Below are 22355 nucleotides of genomic sequence, written 5' to 3'. Positions count from 1 at the left end.
TGCACATGCCCTGAGGAAACAACCGCTTAATTGAGGCGCCGAATGACAGCACTGACGATGATCGTGGCGGGAATTCAAGTTGTGAAGATGACTGTCCTGCATCCGGCAGCTGATGAAGACCGGCCTCTGCCCCCAACTTCAACCGAAATAATTCCGTGTTCCTCTCCGAGTTTGCGACTCTACTTGGAGACGGAAGCTCGGTAACGGTAGGAGACGCGCTTGTTCTTCTCGTGGACATCGCGATAAAACACGGTTTTCGTGGACAGCAATCGAGGATCTACTGAAGTCCGGTAACTTTCTCTTGGGAAGAGATGCCCGATATATATTGCTAGTATCCGGCGGCGCGCTCAGCTATATACCGCGACTACGCGTATAAGAACTCACGTGCGAAGTCCAACCGCCGAGCGAGACCCGCTCGCACTGATCAAGTTTCGTACACGGAGATGGCTGTTAACAGGGGCCCGCCCAGACGCTCTCTACCTCCGACGCAGCGTGCATCTCGCTGCGCCGTTCTGTTACGGTTTAAATAAACATATTTACCCGGAGTATGTAAAACTGGCGACGAGGAAGTTTTTCGAAGGATGGACGACTCCGCTCATCACGGACGGATTCCGGAGTTTTTCCCCGGCGGAAACTAAAGTTCGTAGTTGGAACACCTCGAATTCTACTTCGAGGCTAAGCTCCACAAAGAAGCGAGCCGTCCTCCTGACGTCCTGCGGTGAATCAACCTATGACACCGTACGAGCCCTGCTCGCGCCCAAGAAGCCTTCGGAGGTCGCCCAAGAAGCCTTCAGAGGTCGAGTTTGAGGACATCATCAAGAGCCTCAACGAACACTATGACCCCAAGCCAGCGAAACTACTCAGTCGGTTCAAGTCCCATCAACGGAACCAAACACCAACAGAGTCCATCTCCGAGTATGTGGCCGCACTGCGAAAGATCGCTGCTGATTGTAACTTCGGCCCAGTGATGACCGCACAGACCACACCCACTCCGGCAATGGCCACGGCAGCCACACCCGAGTCAGATGCCAGTTTGTCACAAGAAAGACGACAGGTTCTGCATGCCCCAGCGAGAGGATTGTCCTCTGTGCTACCACTCCAGGTGATACTGAGGGTTCCCACCCTTAGCAACGTTTGCTAGTGGAACGGAACATCACCTTCGACCGTGCCTACGCTCTTGCATTGGCAACAGAGTCTGCCTCCAGCCAGCAACTCCAAATGCAGAAACCAGAAGGGAAAGTGCACAGTTGTACTGCAACCACAAGTAAGGGGGTGAAACCATCAAAGAAATCATGTTTCCATTGCACAGGCATGCATTCACCTGATGAATGTAAGCCCGCAAAAGCCACGTGGAAATTTTGCCACAAAAAGGGACACCTCGAAGAAGCATGTTTCAAGTGCAAAGCTCAACACAAGGCGCAAGAACGCTCGCCAAGTCACACCCATCAGTTGACAGCTACGCAAGATGAGATGGATGGAGACCTCTTTGCTGCGAACAGCGTCACTCAAGGGGACACATCTTGAATCATCAGTAAGCTCCTGGTGGACGGACGACCTCTGAAAATGGAAGTGGACTCCGGTGTGACGCATTCTATCAGCAGCTCTAAGACTATTTCTCGCGTTTGGCAAGATCGGCCACCTCAGCTCGAACGTATAGGCTGGAGACAAGATGCAGCTCGCTGGATAACTCCCTGTTACCGCGCGATTCAAGGCGAAAGAAGCTCCTCTCAACCTCTACATGGTTACTGGAGCAGGAGCAAGCCTCCTGGGGCGAGACTGGTTATCCGCTTTGACATCAAGGTGTTCGGAGTACATGCTGACTCGCCGAGAGCTCTCGACGATATTATCGCAAAGCATGACAAGGTGTTCAAAAGAACCCTCGATGGACACGTCGGCCTTTCACTGCACATTGACCTCAACCAAGAGGCAACACCAAAATTTTTGATGTGTCGACTAGTTCTCCTCGATCTGCGGACAATGGTACACGAAGAGCTGAACAAACTTCAAGCTCAGAACATTTTGGATCCAGTGAAGTCGTCATCCTGGGCAACTCCTGTGGTCAACAATCGGAAGAACGGCAGCCTGCGGTTATGCGGAGACTACTGATGCACAGTAAATCCTGCACTCAAGTCCAACGCATATCTGTTGCTGACGGCATCAGAATTGTTATCAATCGTGAGAGGTGGTAAGACCTTCTCCAAGATAGATCTTCAACTAGCCTATCGACAATTACACGTTTACGACGCCACGGCAGAATTACTGACCATGACTACCGCGAAGGGACTCTACTGCGTACAGCGAATCCCTTTCGGAGTTTCGATAGCGCCGCTGGTCTTTCAGCAGTTCATGGATACCTTGCTAACAGGATGCGAAGTTACCAGCGCCTACCTCGATGACATCATGGTCACAGGGACAACCTGCAGCGCTTGGACGCGTAGAATGGACAACAACACCGCGGACAATCTAACAACCTCCGATTCAAGGATTACATTCGGTCGCAGGATCAAGCAACCACCTCATTTGCAAGACTATGTCTTGAGTTTTAATTCAGAAGGGGGAAACTGATATATATTGCTAGTATCCGGCGGCGCGCTCAGCTATATACCGCGACTATGCGTATAAAGGGCTGTTACCAGGGGCCCGCCCAGACGCTCTCTACATACAACGCAGCATGCATCTCGCTGGGCCGTTCTGCTATGGTTTAAATAAACACATTTACCCGGAGTATGTGAAAATGCCCTTGCTGAAAGCAAAAATTTGTTCCGGGAGTTCGCTGGAGCATCTCCAGAACACATGTGTTTTCACTTTTGTTGCCCGACCTGCGAGCACTTATTAGGGAAAACGTCAGGGAAGCCGGCAGGATGCAATGGAATGTTTACAACGTGCGCAGTCTGCAAAAAGCAGTACCGTGGACAGAAACTCGTGTCGAATGGACACTTTTTTGTCAGCTTACCTTTGGAGAAGCCATTTTCTTCCATCCTTCCCAGGTGAAAATTCAAAGTGGGACCACTTTAAAGTGGTATTTGGAACAGGTCCCACTTTGGAAGTGGGACCACTTTGAAAGTGGGACCACTTTGAAAGTGGGACCACTTTGAAAGTGGGACCACTTTGAAAGTGGGACCACTTCCAAAGTGGTCCCACTTCCAAAGTGGGACCTGTTCCAAATACCACTTTAAAGTGGTTCCACTTTGAATTTGGACCTTTTTGCCTACTTACCATGAGCATTAGGCATCAATAAGGTACCTATGCACATTCTTGTGGCTAATTTTGACTACCTAAACAGAACATGTTATCGAGAGAATGATTGTGTCTTAAGACGAAGAATTGCAAGTCATAGATTTATTTCTCTGTTGAAGAGTGATCAGGAAGGGATGCACAAAGTTGTTTCGCTATCTGCGGAATCTCTCTAGTCGTGCATCAGGCCCATGCGCCTGAACCCCTTTCTTGTGTCCTGGATTTTTTCGGACAGAATGGTGTTCATGTTGGCAAAGGCACCGCTGACCTCAACATTCTTTGTCCGGCCCCAGTGTGTCAATGTTTCTGTGAAATAGATTCAAGAAAAAATATTTCAGCATAAAATTAGATCTATATGCGACCCACTTCATAACTCACTCACCAAGGATGAGGGACACCTTTTCTGGGGTTAGCTCCTTCCGAGCAGATGCACCCAGGTTTTTCCTGTCCTTGGGAGCAAGTTTCCCCCCATAGCTCCTCTCCACCAGAGTCTTTGACCCCCAAAGGATCTGAGCCGTGTCTTTCGCAAACTTTGCAGGCCTCGTGTTAGCGTATATGTGTTTCCTCTGCTCTTCGGAGATAGTTACCCCTCCCTTGAGGTGGAACTGCAAAATAGTTCAAATATGAATGTAAACATCTTGGAATATAGTCTGAAAGTGAAGCTGAAACTTACCCTGCCATTCTCCAAAGTGCTGAATGGTGTAGCACTTGAGGGTCCACCATAGTCTGCAACTGTACAGCAAACATGTGCACTTACAGCAATCCCAATCATTATATACAGAGAGTATGTAAAATTTCTAAAGGGAGTCTCCAGGTGTTAGATTATTTGACCCGATAAACAATATGTTACAGACATGAATTAGAACTGGAAATAAAGGGGCAATGTATTGGCCACAAACCTTTTGTGAAACAAAATACTAAAAAATTGAAAGGTGGAATTTTTCGTCATCCTGGGCATTTCGACAATCCTTTAGCTGCCTTTTGTATTGTCTTCCTAATGGCACATAGCTGTTTTAAGGTTGAAGCCTTCATTCCTAGCTTTCAGTGTCTAACCTTACCATCAGTTGACTGGGGTCGCCGCTGTCCACCCTTGTTACCAGAAAGCGGCCTCTTGGTGCCGGCTCCCACAGTAGCCTCTAAAAGATGATCAAACTTTCCTTAAACACGACTTGTTAAGCAATAAAAAAAGACGAGCTAAAAGACTGAACTCAAATCAACCACAAAACAGTCTGACAAAGCAACTATTGCTTACCCCTCGTGGGAGTTGCCAACAAGGTAGCAGCAGAGGTACTGGCTACCACAGTAAAATCTGAAACATTTAACAGTGTCTTTAGTCCTGCTTGATCTACATAAAAGTTTGTTTCCATAAGAGTTAGTTCAGAGAAGTAGCATCATTAATGATAGTGACACTTCTCTCCTTTGTTGTGGAATGTTCTGAAACATTCTAAAGTGTGAGAAATCAATCCTGGTAAGCAAACAAGGATTAAGACCGGGGTTAACTTGGTAGCAGATAAGTAAGAGAACAGGAACAAATATTAAATAAACAAGAGTATAAGAAGAGCTTAAGGAGCAAGGGAACAGACAAGGGTTGTTGCAATGCAGAAAAGAAAGAAAAAGTGTCAAGTGAATTTGGCAGAAGAAAAGGGAAGAGGACACAAGCATGGATAACAACTGGGACTTTAAGATTGCAAATATCTTGGTGCCCGATTTGTCATTCGAAGGAAGATTAAAAAGGTTAATAATAAAAGCCACATGAGCACGAATGCTCTCTCTGTGATACAATCTGAATGTATTTAATTGGCAAACCCTCATTGTAGCAAAAATTAGAACAGATCAAAAGTCGATTACTAATCATCATGAAATGAATCTTACGAGGAGTGGTTGGCCTTTCCCTGGAAGGACCTTGAGCTGCTGGGTCGCAAGATGCAGTCATGTGATCTGGAAAATTTAGAGTTGTTTACAGTATGTTGTGCACAACTGTAAAACTACATCAAGAGAATAGCATAATAATGCAGTGATAAATAACATTTGTAAGTAACATAACACAGAAATTACAGCAGATATCAAGTCGATTCTCACTAGCCATAACCAAAAAATCATTGATGCAATTCGCGACTCCAGCGAAATCGACGCCGTGTAGCGGCAGTGCCGAGAAGCTCAGGAGAGGTGGTCGTTTCAACTCTGTCGTCTGCTATCGCTGCTTGGTTCTCGTAGGCAGCATAGAAACGAATATTGTTTCCAGTAATTATTTTTATGATTCCGCTGTGTCATTCTTACGCACTGACTAGAAGATTTCTACCGTCGAAAAATCGCTTTGCTTTCAAATGTAACACTGATTTTACGCTGCAGTGCATGATTTTGTGGTGGTCCGCGTGCTGAACGACGAAAACGACCTCCTTTCGTCCGCCCTTTTGCCTGAGCAGCGCGCCCTCTATAGTTTGCTGGAGTAGAGAATAAGCCTGACACATAACTATAGAAAGATGTAATATCTGTTCTATACATTTTAGTCACTAATAATTCTTTAGTGCATTTCTTGATATTCCCTACAATACCAAACATTTTTCCAATTCTTTCAGTTTAGGCCCTTAAAGGGGCGGTGCAATGATTTTAACACTGAACGAATGTGCAGCTTGTATTTTTTATATTGTTTAATTCGGCATAAGTAAGAGAAAAAGTGCCACCATATCCCAAAATACTTCTATTTCGCTGCGTAATCGCAAAATAAAGAACGCTTTTTTTCCCAACCTGCGGCCACATGGTGGCCGCAAATGGAACCTGTGGTGTGACGTCATTCGGAGTGGTTTTTGTAAGTGATAGTGTTAGGCAATCGTAAGCTTGATTTAAGGTTAAGTTTAAAAAATCTTGTTTAGGCATGCAGAAACGCTTCAGAAGCCTAATATTGCCGCTAAAAGGGTATGAATTATTTGTGGCGCCATCTACCGCAAGTCAACAAAACCTGCCGTTGCCGTCGTCCGTCGACGCCCGAGGCGCCTACGGCGGCTACATGAGCAACCCGGACGTTTTGTCTGTTTTGTCTTTCCCTCGCTCGACGGAGTGCGTTGGTCGTGGTTCGTAGTATCGTGGTATCGTTATTGTTCCTGGTGTCTCGACCTCAACTTCGATTGCCCGACGTCGCTCAGGCCGTCCGCCCAAGCCGCCATGTTGGTCGGGAATCGGCGGGAGAGCGGGAGAGCGGCGAGCTCGGCGAGCCGGCGAGCGCTGGGGAAACGGAAGCCAGAAGAACCCAACCGGAAACCAACGCCACTCCGAATGACGTCACTGCGAAGCTGGTGCCGCTTCAATGTTGAGTTGAGGGGTGCCAGAGATATCAATTTCTTTCATTTTTTTAAATGAAAACTAGGGCAAGCAGGAAAGAATAGTTTTCGGCCCTTCGTTTTATATGTGGCCGGGATCAATTCCCGCAATTAATTAGCCAAAGTCCGCAAATTGTTGCACCGCCCCTTTAACAGAGGACATAACTATGCCCATCACGTTAAAAAAAATGCCAGTTTCGCAGTTTTTGTGGCACAAAAGGTTGTTCTCAAAAGATTTAATTGGCAGTAAAAAAAGTATGACTTTTAGTGTTTTTGGGACTATCCGGGACTATCCGTGACAAATGCTTTCAGGCCCTCACTGAACAGCTGGTTTTTTCTTCACCTCCATGTGACCAACCATCTCGTTCCATAAGAATAAATTAGTGCAAGTACCTCACTGGACAGCTTCAGGTATAGAACTCTATGTGCCATTTGTTTAGTCGGAGTCGCGAATGGGAAGATGTATACTGTCGGGGGAAAAATTCCCCGGGGTGCGCAAGCTGCGACTGAAGTGCATCCCTTGTTTAGACCAGAAAAGGGTGCATATGCATTCTACTGTGTTTATAGAAGAGTCTGCCCCTGCGTTGCTTTGTAATACAGTGCTTGCCTAGTCTGGTGCGAGGGGGCGCAACTGGAGGCAGCGCTTGCAGCTTTGCTGTGCGTGTCGCCCAAGCAGGAACTTCCGGCTTTAGAACCTCAGCTTCTAGCTCGGTTGACTCGCCAATGTGATGTGGCTTTATAGGTGCCATATCAGAAAGAGCAGCCCAATGATCGCTATATATATATTATAAAAAAAAAAGCATTAAGTTTCCCTATTTGAAACCAACTCACTATTGGAGGTTGATATGTGCTGCAAAGCTGCAAGCATCACCTACAGTCACGGCATCCGTTGCAGATCACAGCAATCTCAGAATGGGCCCTTCGTGCCAGATTGTGGGGCAAGCATTGCCTCGCAGAAGGTTGGGAGAACACACATGCCTGCAAGCCCAGTAGGACATGCATGCATTATTCTGTGGTCTCAAAGTCAGGCGAGCCACTGGCAGATGGTGCAGGAATTCCCTTCAGTCGCTGCTTGCGCTTCCCAAGGATTTTTGTCCCCAATAGTACTTCCATACAAGATCAAAGTTACTCACCATGGCTGGGTTCAAGGTCGCAGGGTCGCTGAGCTTGTCCCTCAAGAATCTGGAGCACTAAAATGCAATTTAAAAAAAAAAGCTTTTTATATTCAATTTATGAATACCTCTGCTATGCTCTCTACCCTTTAAAGGAATACTGAACAGAAATTTATATTTCGCAAAATAAGGCCGTAGAAGCGTTGAACAGGATGCTGTGAACTGCAAAACATCCCACATACATCAATATCTCAAACGGATGGCCATACTTTTGGAAAAGAAGGGTGCAATCAAGCGATGTCTTTGACGTCATTGTCCTCTGGAAGAATTTGAAAATGAGGAGAGAAGCGGCCTCGCTTCTCTCTTCCTCACTTCGGTTCACCAGCTGAATGGGACGTAGCAAGGAGGAGAAGATATGGGAACCGTGACGTGACTAGTCACGTTGGTCATGTTCAATTGTGCACTTCGTTTCCAAAAATTATGGCGATCCCTTAGAGATATTGCTGTACGAGTGATGTTTTGGGGTTTTGCAGCGTCCCACCTACCTGTCCAGCCTTGTTTGCAAGCTCCAAATTTTGGTTCAGTATCCCTTTAACTTAAAGTGCTCTAATGAAAGTTGACTACAAAGAGAAAACTTTGGGTAACTATTATGTTCACACATGCAGCAAGGCAAGGGCTTGGAAGACCTATAAAAAATAAAAAGTGACAGAAATGTGGCACGTAATGCAAAGTGCACAATGAATTCACACACCGAAATATAACATTAAATAATACTTACTTGCACAAAGTTTACCATCAACGGTGCTTTGCAGCGATTCAATTATGTTGTAGAGCTTTTCATTCTCTCGGCACTTTTCCTGATATAGCTGGCGCCAGTGGCTCACATCCTTCTTCTTCAGCTCAAGCTGCGATGATGGCATAGCTATTATGCTGTCGTCTGTGTCACTGTCTGACGTAGGGGTATCCTGTTGCATCTTCTTCTGTACCAAAAATTATTAAAATATATAGCAATATGATGGCACCACTCAAAGAAAAAAAATCTTGTATGTACAAGCATTTCATGGCACTTACCGGAGCTTGAAGGTGGCTAGCAGCCTCAGCATTTTTCCTTTTGGAGCTCTGGAGTTGTTCCTTTAAGATGTCAGCATATGCACGACTTCGGCCAGCCTGCTTATTTTCTTTTTGGACCTTCTTTTCCTGGAGTTGTAAACAAGTGCACAAATCAATTTGGGCTGGCTTAGTTTTCATGTTTTCCTTCCTCGCAGAACCCCGTTTTTTTTACAAATTCTGTCAGCATGAGTTGAAAAATACACATGGGTAGAAAATTTACTTAAAATTAATATGAAGGGTGAGACTATTTTGCGGCAGCCGGCAAATTAGCCCGGGGAAAAAAATGCCGGCAGTTTCGGACGGCGCGTGTATCACTGGGGAGCTCGTTAACACATCCCCCCGCCTGCGTTCACGCCGCTTCGCGGCGATGGTCTGCGGCTGCTCATTACAAAAATATTGACCCAATGGACCTTTTTCCAGTAAGCGCCTGCGCAAGCGCACACCCTTTTCCCTTGACCTTGACCGCCCTTTCGCCATTCTTGGGGGGCACTGTTTTCTTGCGACACTAATCTGTTTCCATGGGAGAAGGCGAGTCCGGTTGCCCTGCATTTGTAGTAGGCGGCGAAACCGTCATGAGGCGCTCCTTACTGGAAAAAGGTCCATTGGCTGACCAGTACACGCCGCTTCGCGACGGCCCACCGGCGGCCCAAGCCCCGCTGTCTTCCATTCACCCACGGGAAGGGAGTCCACAGCAAAGTTTTGTCGAGAACATTCATTTTATTTATTTACTTTTTTTTTTTTTCAGTGTTAATCCTGAAAAAGAAGATATGTCCTAAATATCGCCAAATGCTTCGCAAAACAAAACAAACTTTCAAAAAAAAAAAAAAAAAGAGGACACGGATGATTGAACTAGGGTCCTATGAGACAAGCACCTTACCACTGAGCTACTCATGGGGCACAACTGCCGGCACTTTTTTTTCCCGGGCTATTGTGCCGGCTGCCGGCAGAATATCCACTTCCTAATAGGAACTCTCGAAATTATACTCCCTGCCCTGAAAATGCTGTGCAAACAAGCAAAAACACGTGTGCCAGTTGCCCTGATAGTCAAGTTCGCCTGTTGAACTTGTTGTGTATAGAGGGCGCTGAACTCATGCATTACCAATTGTATATAAGAGCATCACCATCGGCATAAAGATCAGTCAGCGTCCAGTGCCTGCCTCGTGTCAGTTCTTGTTCTGCGGCCTTCCGGCCGCGTTCGCCGGTCTACACCACATTGGCGCAGTCGACAAAAGCACAACCTCGGCAGCAGTCAAGATGACAGCCGTTCTTCGCAACTAGTACGCGAGGGGCGTTACCCATTAACGCAAAGATGAATACGCTCGGGCTGCCATCGTTAGCCCCGTTTTTGGAGGCGCCGGGAGACCCGGCAGTGCCATGGCGGCAATGGCGAGAGGACTTCGAGATCTTTCTGCAGGCGACGGAAATGGACGCGAAACCGCCAGCACAACGAAAGGCGATACTTCTACAGTGTTTGGGGGTGGAAGGTCGAAGAGTGTTTCGCACGTTGGTTCCAGAGCCTGCGGCTGCACCTGCACCACCGATAACTGCTGCTGCAACCGGAAGTGCGCCGGAGAAGACCACATCAAAAAGGGGTGAGCCGGACGACTACACCGATGCACTTCGGTTGTTGGAACGACATTTCACGAACACTCTGAATGTGCTTGTCGAACGACGGCGATTCATGTTGCGACGACAGCGTCAGGAGGAACCGATACGCGCGTACGTCAGTGCCCTGCGACAGCTCGCGAGTACTTGCGACTTCGGGGACTTTCTTGAGGCAGCGCTGCGGGATAAAGTCGTCGACGGAGTACGGAGCGTGGAGCTAAGACAGAAGCTGCTCATGAAAGGTTCACAGCTCACGTTGGGCCAGGCCATGGACATCCTACAGACGTTCGAGCAGGCAGCGGAAGGTGCCCGTGTCTACGAGGAGGGGCGTGACGCTGCCATGGTTCAGCAAGTCGAGAGGGCAAGAAATCGTTCAGGAACAGGAGTCAGCGGTTCTTCAACAGTTCCGGACCGCAGGTGTTACAGATGCGGTGCTTCAGGACACCTAGCCAGTGCACGGGAATGCAGAGCGCGAGATAAGCGGTGTTCGAGGTGTCACAAGGTGGGACATTTTCAAGCGGTATGTAGAAGTACCGGGCAAGCGCGGGTGCAAGCGGTTCAGGACACGGACGGAAACGAAGAGTTGGGTGTCCTAACAGTCACACAGAACGAGCGAACCACTCTGATAGTCGACGTTTGCGTCGAGGGCGAAGTGATTCAGCTTGTCGTGGACACAGGCTCGTCAGTGTCTATCTTGCCAGCAAACATCTATCAAGAAAAATTTGCAAGACGGTTCGCCTTGGCTCCAGCAACGGTGACTCTGCGGGACTTTTCACAGCAAAGAATTCCAGTCTTGGGATGTTTTGTGGCTCAAGCGGCACGTGGAGGCGTGTCGTCAAACATTCGCTTCTATGTGGTGTCAAGGGGCATGGCGTTGCTGGGACTGGATGCGGTGCAACAACTACGACTGCATATCGACGGCGCATCGCTGGCGTGCCTACAGACAACGGCGGGGCCACAACCTCTGCCTCCTGAACTTAGTGAGTTTTCATTCCTCTTTGCGGGGAAACTGGGACTTGCTAAAAACGTGGTACACGAAGTTAAACTGCGTCCCAACGTCAAACCAGTATCAGCAAAAGCTAGGCGATTACCGTTGATGTTGCGAGAACAAGTCTCTGCTGAGTTGTTAAGATTAGAGCGTGAAAGCATTATCGAACGGGTAAACGCTTCTGAGTGGGTGTCTCCAATAGTGGTGGTAAAAAAAAAAGACGGGAGCATCCGACTCTGCGTAGATTTACGGGAGCCAAACAAGGCCATTGTCGTTGACGGCTTCCCGTTGCCGCACACGGAAGAGCTTTTGCACGCTTTGAACGGAGCAGCATGGTTCTCAAAACTGGACCTGGCGTCAGCCTATCACCAGGTCGAGTTGTCAGAAGACAGCCGGGCACTGACGACGTTTGCCACACATGAGGGACTGTTTCAGTTCCGTAGAGTCTGTTTTGGCCTTGCTTCGGCGCCCGCCGCGTTTCAGCGGATGATGGAAGAAATATTGAAAGGTTGCAAGGGCGTCCTATTGTATATTGACGATATTATTGTCTTTGGCAAAAATAAGAAAGAACACAACAGTCATCTGCGCGAGGTCTTGCAGCGAATAGCGGCCGCTGGCCTGCAATTGAACACGAAATGTGTCTTCGGGGTAGAGGAATTGTCGTTCTTGGGTCACCATGTGAGCGCAAGGGGTCTCGCACCCCTCAAATCAAAAGTGGACGCGATTATCAATGCACAGACGCCAATGGATTTGGTGGGATTGCGTTCTTTTCTTGGGCTCATGGGATACTACTCTCATTTCCTCCCTCATTATGCAGAAGTGGTGGAGCCACTGCGGCGCTTTCTTCGCAAGGGCCAGGAGTTCATCTGGGACCAGAACGCTGAGGAAAGCTTCGGCAAGGCTAAGAACCTACTAGCGTCGTGCAGCGCAGTATCCATGTTTGACCGGTCCTTACCTGTACAGGTAACAACTGATGCATCGGCATATGGGCTGGGAGCGGTACTGCAACAGGTGATCGACGGTGAGACGCGTACGATAGCATTTGCATCAAGGACGTTGACGCCACAGGAACGCAAATACTCTACGGGAGAACGAGAAGCCCTGGCATGTCTGTGGGCTTGCGAGCACTGGCATGTGTACTTGTGGGGCAGAAATTTTGTGCTGCGAACGGACCACCAGGCATTGGTAACATTGCTCTCTACTAATGGCACCGGAAGGCGGCCACTTCGGATAGAGCGGTGGTGTGCAAGGCTGATGAGGTACAATTTTACTGTACAATACACGAAAGGAGAAGATAATGTAGTCGCTGACGCACTCTCCCGGTTGCCCTTGCTGTCCACAGAGTGCGACCCAGTAGAGGAGGTCATTGCTGTGGTGTCAAGCGTGGTAACAAAGAACCAATTGCAAGTGGAGACAGAGAAGGATGGCGTGTTACGGGAGGTGATGCAGTATGTCACATCTAGGTGGCCAGAAAAGAAATGTCTGTCAGGAAAGCTACTATCATTTTGGCGGATTCAAGAAGAGCTTTCTGTTCTGGAGGGGGTGCTGTTTCGTGCAGAGCGGGTGGTGCCTCCATCGACATTGGTGTCCAGATTCATCATGATGGCCCACGAATCGCATCCGGGCATCGTCAGGACAAAGCAGCGACTCCGGGAGCAGTATTGGTGGCCTGGGATGGACGAAGACGTGGAAAACTGCATTAGAAGCTGCGCTGTGTGCAAGGCATCAGACAAGTCTGCAAAGACCGCGGTGGCCCCTCTACAACCAGTGCAATGGCCCGAAAAGCCCTGGGAAAAGCTGGGCATGGATATTGTGGGCCCGATGGAACGAGCCCCTCCAGAGTGCAGATTTGCAGTAACTGTGATTGATTATCACAGTAAGTGGCCGGAGGTTTTTTTTGTGTCGTCGATAACTTCTCAGTCGGTGACGAAAGTGTTACTGGAGCTATTCGCGAGGGAAGGATACCCAAAGAGTGTTGTCACTGACAATGGCAGACAATTTATGTCGACACAGTTTGAAGGGTTCCTACAAGACAGAGGAATTGAACACTGTGTGGCCTCGCTGTACTACCCGCAGTGCAACGGTCAAATAGAACGATTTAACCGCGTCTTAAAAGAGTATATTCAGGTGGCGGCACTGGAGCGCAGACCACTTAAGGAGGCAATTCTGGAATACCTGAGTATTTACAGGGCAACTCCCCATGCGACCACCGGCATGTCTCCGGCGTTTTTGCTACACGGAAGGCGGCCACGAACAAGACTGGACGTCGTGGGACTACCGGAGAGAGGGTTTTTCGATGAACCGCGGCCTCACGTCGCCGAACTGCAACGCCGTGTCAAAGAGCGACAGCAGAGGACAAAGAATTACACCGATGAAAGACGGGGTGCCAGGCACTCCATCATTGAACCCGGCGACTTCGTAAAAATAAAGAGGTGGGGAGGACCAAAAGGACAGCAGAGGTTTTCTTTGCCAATAGAAGTAAAAAAACGCGTGGGAAAAAAATTCCTTCCTTTTAGACAATGGGAAGAAATGGAACGCTGCCAAATTGACAGTAGTGGCCAAAGGAGGAGCACCAGGTGCCCGGAACTTGGTAGAAAAAGTTATGGAACGACGTGGAGCGGTAAGAGACCAGTTAGGCGACCTGGATTTGCCCACTGAAGAGGGGGCATCACAACTACCATCACCACGGGACGTCGCAACTGCCAGAACCCCAGAGACATTATCGCCAGGCGACGACAGCGCTACCGTCGCTACGCACGGAGTGGGAGCTGCACGGGGTGCTGAGACACTTCCAGACTCTACACTTCAGGAGACTGAAATCTGGTCGACACCAGCAGAGTCGGCGCCGGCACCAGAGCAAGTCGAAGCGCAGGACATCTCCGGCCAACAGGAGTTGTTGACCACGGCACCGTCGTACAGCAGGCCTCAGCGACAAAGAAGAATGCCCGGAAAATACAACGATTATGTTTTACACTAGAATGATCTGTTATAGTGGTTCCAGAGCTATGTGAATAACTGTAATTATTGTGTTCTAGTTACTGGGGTTTTGTTTGTTTAAAGGGGGGAAATATGTTGTGTATAGAGGGCGCTGAACTCATGCATTACCAATTGTATATAAGAGCATCACCATCGGCATAAAGATCAGTCAGCGTCCAGTGCCTGCCTCGTGTCAGTTCTTGTTCTGCGGCCTTCCGGCCGCGTTCGCCGGTCTACACCACAGAACTTATAGTTAAGTTCGAGCAACACACCTGCTTATCCCTTCGTGCTCCTGCCTGCGAGGGCGCAACATCGTCGACCTCCTCTTCAGCCTCGTATTCTGAGGCGTAGACCTTCGTCTTGCGGATTCGCTTTGACGCTCTTTTCTTCTCCAGGTTTTCTTCGGTGTCTACAAAACATCGTGGAGAATAGCTGTTAGTGTCTGTCGACAAATCTTTCGACTGTCATAATTTTGAACGGGAACTGGCCGTAGTACATACCTGCCATCATCAATATCTGGGCCGAGTAGAACCCGGTACTTTCTTTCTCAGGGTCATCCCAGAAAGCTTGGTATATAGCCTTCGCATCAAAATCCTCGTCGTCGGACGGCTCAAAATCTTTTATGTACCGAGTCGGCACAACGTACAGCTTGTTGCCGACCTCGTTCGGAAATCGGACGAGCGCAAACATTCCAAAGTTCTTAAACTCTTGACCAACTTACAAGCGAAGTAACCGCAGCGTGCGTAGACGGACGTTAGGCCTAGGTTCCAAACAGCGCGCTGTGGCTAGCTTTGGCTTGTCTTGGATTGCGCTTTGGATTTTGTAGTTTAGTGGGATGTGTGAAAATAAAAGCTAAAAACAAATGTGCTGGTTTAAAAAAATTAAAATTTTTTAAATTAACAAAATGTTACATGATATAGGTTCAAAACAAACATGTCTATATACTGCTTAATACGTTTATTTGCAGATGTTGTTGGATGGGAAATGGTCCGGTTTAACCCGCAGTCAACAAAAGCCATCCATCCAGAAGCCATTAACCGTCTCAAGTCAATAGCGCTCGTTGGTCACGCTCACGTTTCTGAATCTCACAGGTATTTTGGTTTGCTGTGACTTTCGTTCAGCAACTTACTTTCGTCCTTCAAGAGCAAGGTGAAAGAGATGCTTTCTGCCAACAAGCACAAGACTCGGAAGCGATATCGGCAATATTTAGAGCCGGATGCTGCGCCGTATGTTCGTGTGCCTAGGTCGACAGCACATAGGCTAAACTTCGTAAGCACACCAACTCCTACCTCTTGTGCAAGCTCCTCTGCATCGTCTCCTTGCTCCACAACTCAACCACGTCAACCCCTGGTCGAAATGGAAGACTGCACAAGTGATGCAGACGAACATCTGCGCACTGAAGACGAATCTGACACAGCCGAGAACGAAAGTCCTCGGGGCTCCGACCATGATCGGCCGTTCGTTGAGTTCGTGACGCCACTGGGAAACGGCACTTCGATGACTGTTGGCGACGCTCTCGTCCTGATCATGGATTATGCCATTGGGGAAGGACTTCCATGGACTGGCATAGAAAAGCTTCTTAAGCTACAAAACCTACTGTTGGGAACCAACAGCATCCCCGAAAGCAAATATCTGTTCAGAAAGTTTGCGAGTGCTTCACCAGACGACGTCACTTTCAACTTTTACTGCCCGACGTGTGAAACACTCCTTGCAAAGACAGCGGGCAGCTTGAAGGAAAGGCAGGGCATCTCGCCTACCTGCTCGGTGTGCGGAGTGCAGTACCTCGGAAAGGACCTTATGTCCAAGGGATGCTATTTTGTTGGTCTGCCAATGGAGAAGCAACTAGCATCGGTGCTGGCCGATGAAACTGTGAGGGAGCACCTAGCAGAATCTCTGGCGAAACTCAATACACCGAGACCCTCTGCCAAGTTGGATCTAACCGACGGCGACTCTTATCGAAGTCAGCGCGCAAAGCTTGGGTGTGGGCCTCATGACTTGACCGTGTCCATGAACGCCGATGGGAGCCCCATATTCAAGTCGGCAAACTACGCCATCTGGCCCGTCCAGCTCACACTGAACGAACTTCCACCATGTCTGCGCTGGCGCTCCGTCGTCCTGCCGCTGTTATGGTACGGCGCGAAGCACCCGAACATGACTTTGCTTCTCCAAGCCTTTGCGGCCCAAATGAAAACGCTAGCCCAAGAAGGCATCACGTGGAGCGCTGGGGGCTCAACACTAAACTCTAAGGTGAGTTTCCCCGCTTGAGGTGAACGCCCTGTATGCACTGAAATGTTGAAGCCATTTACGTGTACTATTCTGGACTCTGTTAACTGTAACACGCCAGCGGGCATTGTCCTTAGAGTTAACTGTATAGACTCTGCTTGCAGAGTTAGAGTATCGTGTTCCTTTTTCTTGCGCCGTCAACTCCGCATTGCAATGAAGCGGTCAGGTGCTCTGAGCGAGACCCAATCTTTTTGAGGTAACGCTACTTTTCAGGCGCCAAGTTTCAAACAGAGCATGTTTCTCGCTTGGCGTTTGCGAAATATACATCCTACACTAACATAAAATAATCTGGAATGTTCCTTAACCATTTAACATTATTGTAGCCACTGCATATATAGTGTAATCGCGTTGCTTTATAATGTAAGCGATGTTTGAAAACATGGTTTTAAAGACTGGGAAGCAGATGACACGGGAAACGATCGTTACGCGACCGGCACATCCGGGCCATTTTGGACTAGACAACAATGCGCAGGTATGGCTCGCGATGGGATGTTCGACTACTATGTTCCACTGGTGGCATAGAGAGAAACAGCAGACAAATGACAGTGCACGCATGGCGTGTCGCAGCACTATTTTCTTCTTTTTTTTTGCGTTAGTTTCAACGTGGTGGCGCTAATGTGCAAATAGCCCCAGAGCCGTGTATTGGGAGAGTTTGGCCATTTATTGGTCAAACTCTCCCAAGCATCTCGTGGCCAACCACGGGTCGCAAAACAGCCCCTAGCGGTGGTCATGAGCTCTAAAAATGCGACTACACTAATTTAAGCCGTTTTAGTGTTGCTAGAGTAAAAAGGTGTAACTCCTAGTGACTGAAAGCTTCGTGCATATGAGGTTTTCGTCACGTCCAAATTCAACGGTAGAATAAACGAACGTGCACTCCAAACCAGAGAAAGTGCATAGTTGCGATCATTGCTGCTGCAAGGTTGAACGCTTTAAATGTTGTTTCCAATACTGTGACATTGAGGTCTGCTGATTGGTAGACGCTGTGTCACACTTTTAGTTTACGCTCTAGCTGCAGGGGGAATATTCGGCATTGGCAGCGGCCTTTGCTCCTCCCATTGGCCAAACTTTCCCAATATACTGTTCTGAATAGCCCTTAACACTTCCGGTTCCCAACTACAATACGGGATTCGCAGTATTTGTGAGATTAAATCTATGGGCTACTTTCGGAACACGGTTGAGAATCTGCCATATGACACATGCGCTTTGAGTTTCGGATGGCGCCTGCTATGCCGTGCTGGGCGTATGGGACGGCCGCCGCCTATGTGTTATAGCTAATAGAGTCCACGCTAGTATGTGCACATGGTTTCCGGGGCTCCAGTTAAAGCAGCCATTTACATGCATGCATGTAGCTCCTATACTCTATTTCACCTTATGACGTACCACAAGAAAGGCTACGGGCGCGAGCTCTCTGCTCTAGGGCACATCTCGGCAGCACATCCTGTCGTGCATTAAGGGCAGCTGCCAACGTTATGAGCTCGCGCTTCTAGCCTTCGCTGCGGTACAACATAGGGTGAAATGGAGTATAGGTAACTGCTAGTATTTTTCATAGGTGCACCATACTGCTCTTGCTTATCATTCTATACTGGCTAGTGTTCATGTAGTCTGTAGTCTAATGACCACACTGTAGTCTAATGACTAGTTCTTGCAGCACACCGCTAGCTATAGCAAAACTCTGTTGCAACTTATTGAATTGTGTAGATTGTGGTTAAAAGTGGTATTAATAGAATGTTTCTTTCCAGGTCTACTGTGTCAGCTGTGTGGCCGATGCCCCTGCAAGGGCCGCGATGCAGAACGTCATGCAATACAACGGCTATTACGGGTGCTCTTGGTGCCTCCATCCTGGGGTTTGCATTAACGGTAAGGAAACAGAATATGATCGTCCAGTTTTTAAGTTATTTATTGGGATGTGTGAATATTTTAAACTCTTGAACTTTTAACTTTCGTGAAAGAATTACGACAGGGACAAGTACTGCTTTCGGCAAAGGTGTTCAGCATTACTACTGGACTGTTATTCCTGCAATGCAAATTTTCAGTCAAAGGCACCTAAACTTCAACATCATGTAGATCCAGCATCGGTCTCGGCATGAAAAAGTGGGGTGGAGGTGACATCAGTCCCCGCTTCCGCCCACGTTCACACTTTTAGAGCACAGCTCTTAGGTGCCCGTTTCCGGCTTGAGCGGCGTCGCCGTCGGCGTAACTGTGAGGTCACGCAACTTTCCCCTGAGGTAACGTGACCCCTCCCCCGAGGTCACGTGACCTCACGTGGCCCCCTTCACGGAGTAGCAGGCAGGATGACAAGGTGAGGAGGGGGGAGGAGGGATTTACCTTCCCTACTCCTCCTCAAGAGCTGCACTCTAATTCGGCGTTACAGGGAGTTGTAAACGGCTTTCTTTTTTTTTTTACAAGGTATCTAAAAACCTGAAATTGTCAGGGAATTTTAATCATCTGAAAACTATGGGGATACTCAAACCAAGGATACTCAAAAAATTTGCTATATCAGGGGGAAATTACCAGTGAAAATGGCACGATGATACGCAACAAAGCTCAGCGGTCGCTCATTCGCACGGCTACACTAATAAATGTTGCCTGAAACATCACTAGGGAGCTATACCTCCATCTTCTAGCAAGCACAAGCATACTATAACAATTATTAAAGAAGTAATTTAATAGATGCCACTTTGTAGGGTGTGAATAGTGAAACACTATGATTGCTGATAGAAGGATGTTTTTAGCTATCGCACATTATTTGGTGTTTGCACGTTACAATAATGGGCTCCGAAACAGGGGGGGTCGGGCGGGGCGGGCAGTCGCCCCCATGCTCAAAGCAGGTCCAACCCCCCCCCCCCCCCCCTTCTCCCCTCCCATCACCGTGCATATATATATATATCTGTGTGTGTGGAAAAACAGAGGTGAACTACACAATGCGACATGAGCCCCCATACGTCTCCCCCACTTATCAGATATACTTCCGGAGCCCCTGTACGATACTCTGTTATTGCGAATGAAGGTGGGACCAATGCCGCCTTTTTTTCATGCAGTGACAAAGGCTGGGTACGCTTCATGCCTTCGGTGTCCCCTTAGAAACTTCTTTTAATATCAAGGAGTGTTATCACCAGCATTAGCAACCTCCTCTTAGAACATCGGTTAAACAATTGACTCCACGCTGCTTGCAATGAGTGCACCGAAACCCAGGCTGGAATGACAGAGTTGCTCAAATTTGGGGAAACAAGTTCATTTTCTCACAATCATTGCCGGTTATCTTTCTATTAGGCAAGCATGTCTAGGCAGGTTGTGCAAGACAGAACATCTCTGCAGTGCAGTCTTGAAGTTTTTAGTTTGATTTGTTTAGGTTTTGTATTTCCCCTTGCAAAAAGTCTGCTTTGCTTCAACATTATTTAGATTTAAAATTTGCACAACGTAATTATTTGCTTCATATTTGCTTTAATATTAAGAATCGCTGCTCACACGTTCGTAGTTATTTATCATTTTCTTGACTGTCACTTCTGCAGGTTGCGTGAAGTACCCCGTGAGCGCCGGGGTGATGGACGATCGCACCGAGCTTGGCATGGTTGCAGACATGGCAGAAGCCGCAGCATCCAAACAAGCAGTCCGCGGTGTTAAGGGCCCTTCGCCACTTGTAAACGTGCCTGGTTTCGACATAGTCTGGGGTTTTACCCCAGACTATATGCACTGCGCCCTTCTTGGTGTAGGGCGTCAGTTTGCCGAATTGTGGTTTTCTGGTGTGGGTGAAGATTACTACATTGGACACCCTTCGCGACAATCCATCGTAACTGAGCGCTTGTGTAGCCTGAAACCGCCACAGTGCCTGAACCGACCGCCACGAGCCCTGAGGCTGAGGAAGTACTGGAAAGCAGCCGAGTGGCAATGCTGGCTTTTTTACTACTGCCTTCCTTGTTTGAAGGGTGTGCTGCCAGCTGAATATTATGCGCACTTTGAGCTTTTTGTGTCTGCTTTATATCTTCTAACTAAGACGGAAGTTCTAGATGAAGATGTGGAGCTGGGTACAGAGAAGATGACCGAGTTTGTTGTGAAGACCGAGTTCCTCTACGGAAAAGCACAGATGACCTCAAACGTCCACACACTCCTGCACCTTCCAAAGGCTGTGCTCCTCCATGGGCCATTATGGGCACTATCTTGCTTCCAGTTTGAGTCGAACATGGGGCATCTGCTGAAGCTTGTTTCCTCGTCGAATGGTGTGCCCTTCCAGATCTTTTCCCGCATTCTCCTCCGCAACAGCTTTTATCAGCTGAGGAATATGGTTTCGGACGAGGTCCGGGCACACCTTCCGACGAGGAAACACTACAAGCCAGGTGACTTGCACCTTCTTGGAAAGCCCAGGCAGCTGCCCCAATGTCTGCATAGACTGGTTGAGGAGGAGCTGGCCTTGGAAGTGGCACAGGAGCTTGTGGAGTTTGACCGTGCACGTGTTGCTGGGCACATTTTTCATAGCAAACAGTACCGAGCTCCAACAAAGCGGGACTCGACGGCGCTGAAGCTGGGAGATAATTTTGTCAGAGTTGAACACATCCTTTCTGAAAGTGATGGGGGTGGAAGCCCGAACGTGTACATTGTTTCACATGTTTACGATGTATCTGATTTTGGAAGCGTAGGACACCTCAAGCTTGCCCACAAGCAACCCACTAAGGTATTGCACAGGCTCTGTGGGCATGTTAACCCATGCATGTACTTGGACATAGATGGCATTGTTCTGTTTGCTCAGCTCTGCAACAAGTATGAGTGGTCCTAGATTTGTAGGACCGGTCATACTTGTGTGCTAGAAGTAAACTAAAGGGGAGGCAAATCAAAGAGTAAAAATTATTTTCATCTATTTGCTAGTTATTGCACTCATGGTGTGCATAATTAACTGGTTGCACTGATTTACCCACATATCCAGGCTGTTTCCCAGCAACATAATGAAATTTGGTTTTCATTATCAATTTTTCACTATAAGAGTCTCATGGGGCTCGCGAGCCGCAGTTTAGCCACCTTTGGTCTATTGCCATTATTGATTTCACTGTTTGACCCAAATTAATAAAAATTATATAATGTTTCAAAATTTTTTAGGTCTTCCCTTAGAGAACTAGGACAATTAAGTGAATGTTTTGTGACCTGCAAAGTTGGAACTAGAGTTATTTGCATGTCATTGTTATTGTGTTTTTGTTGTGTTTCTGCCCCTTTTACTTGGTGCCACAGTTGTACTTTTGTGTGTTGTCATCAGTTCTTGGTAGATTTTATTGCCATTTGTCTTGCTGAAAATGGCAGGTTGCTTTGCCGTGAAATTTGTGTGTGCTACGCATGTTTATTTTTAACTTTCTTTGATGTTCAGATAGTAGTGTTTTCCTTCCTGTACCTACTTTTGCTAAATTTCTGCAGAAATAATTGTAAATAAATGAATCGGTAGTTGTCATATACTGAATTGTCGATCTCATTAATATGCTTTTCACAAAGCATGTTGATTTTCACAGTCAAACGAAGTGATCTGGTGTCTCCAAGCTATGAAATGGCTACAAGTCCCACCTAGTGGTAAAGTGTACACTACCAAAATATACAAATTGCCACAGGATCCAAGGTTACTATGAGTGATGTCACCACATGGTCAAGAAAGTTTTGATCTGCCAATTGACACCCAAATATCCAAATGGTATTTCATCATTGACCAGTTAAAGGGGTGCTCTGAAGAGGTTCGTAAAAAATGAGTTAGAGGTAAATTCT

The 22355-nt window shown here is 47.7% G+C and overlaps 4 protein-coding genes across 7 annotated transcripts in view; 3 read left to right on the top strand and 1 right to left on the bottom strand.

Annotated features, from left to right (window-relative positions):
* LOC8028548 (pre-mRNA 3' end processing protein WDR33) overlaps positions 1 to 1524 on the top strand; it is a 47032-nt gene extending 45508 nt beyond the window's left edge. Inside the window, exon 18 of the mRNA XM_040223802.3 lies at positions 1310 to 1524. Within this exon, the coding sequence (XP_040079736.1) occupies positions 1310 to 1524 (215 nt within the window). The remainder of the gene's footprint in view (positions 1 to 1309) is intronic.
* Positions 1525 to 3324: 1800 nt separating this feature from the next.
* LOC115324298 (BEN domain-containing protein 5-like) lies at positions 3325 to 15313 on the bottom strand. 4 transcript variants are annotated; one of them, XM_040223786.3, is made up of 12 exons: positions 14840 to 15313; positions 14612 to 14748; positions 8732 to 8857; positions 8439 to 8637; positions 8320 to 8346; positions 7682 to 7738; positions 5107 to 5172; positions 4487 to 4543; positions 4293 to 4370; positions 3908 to 3966; positions 3617 to 3839; positions 3325 to 3540 (listed from the first exon to the last, which is right to left on the bottom strand). In XM_040223786.3, the coding sequence occupies exons 1-12, from the start codon at positions 15027 to 15029 to the stop codon at positions 3407 to 3409; spliced, it is 1353 nt and encodes a 450-aa protein (XP_040079720.1). In that variant the 5' UTR covers positions 15030 to 15313; the 3' UTR covers positions 3325 to 3406. The 4 variants fall into 4 exon arrangements, with proteins under 4 accessions (XP_040079720.1, XP_040079719.1, XP_040354887.1 ...); XM_040223785.3 differs by having other exon boundaries at positions 8439 to 8640; positions 14840 to 15305; XM_040498953.2 differs by lacking the exon at positions 8320 to 8346 and having other exon boundaries at positions 14840 to 15303.
* Positions 9842 to 14571, top strand: LOC115322258 (retrovirus-related Pol polyprotein from transposon opus). Its single transcript, XM_029982649.4, has 2 exons — positions 9842 to 11355; positions 12181 to 14571. The coding sequence occupies exons 1-2, from the start codon at positions 10080 to 10082 to the stop codon at positions 14019 to 14021; spliced, it is 3117 nt and encodes a 1038-aa protein (XP_029838509.2). The 5' UTR covers positions 9842 to 10079; the 3' UTR covers positions 14022 to 14571.
* A 58-nt stretch (positions 15314 to 15371) lies between the features above and the next one.
* Positions 15372 to 22054, top strand: LOC115321531. Its single transcript, XM_040223803.3, has 3 exons — positions 15372 to 16586; positions 18362 to 18479; positions 20132 to 22054. The coding sequence occupies exons 1-3, from the start codon at positions 15498 to 15500 to the stop codon at positions 21388 to 21390; spliced, it is 2466 nt and encodes an 821-aa protein (XP_040079737.1). The 5' UTR covers positions 15372 to 15497; the 3' UTR covers positions 21391 to 22054.
* The last annotated feature ends 301 nt before the right edge of the window (positions 22055 to 22355 follow it).

Source organism: Ixodes scapularis, unplaced genomic scaffold (assembly GCF_016920785.2).
Source record: "Ixodes scapularis isolate PalLabHiFi unplaced genomic scaffold, ASM1692078v2 PGA_scaffold1__304_contigs__length_218370807, whole genome shotgun sequence".
NCBI lineage: Eukaryota > Metazoa > Arthropoda > Arachnida > Ixodida > Ixodidae > Ixodes > Ixodes scapularis.
This window is presented reverse-complemented; position numbering and strand designations above follow the sequence as displayed.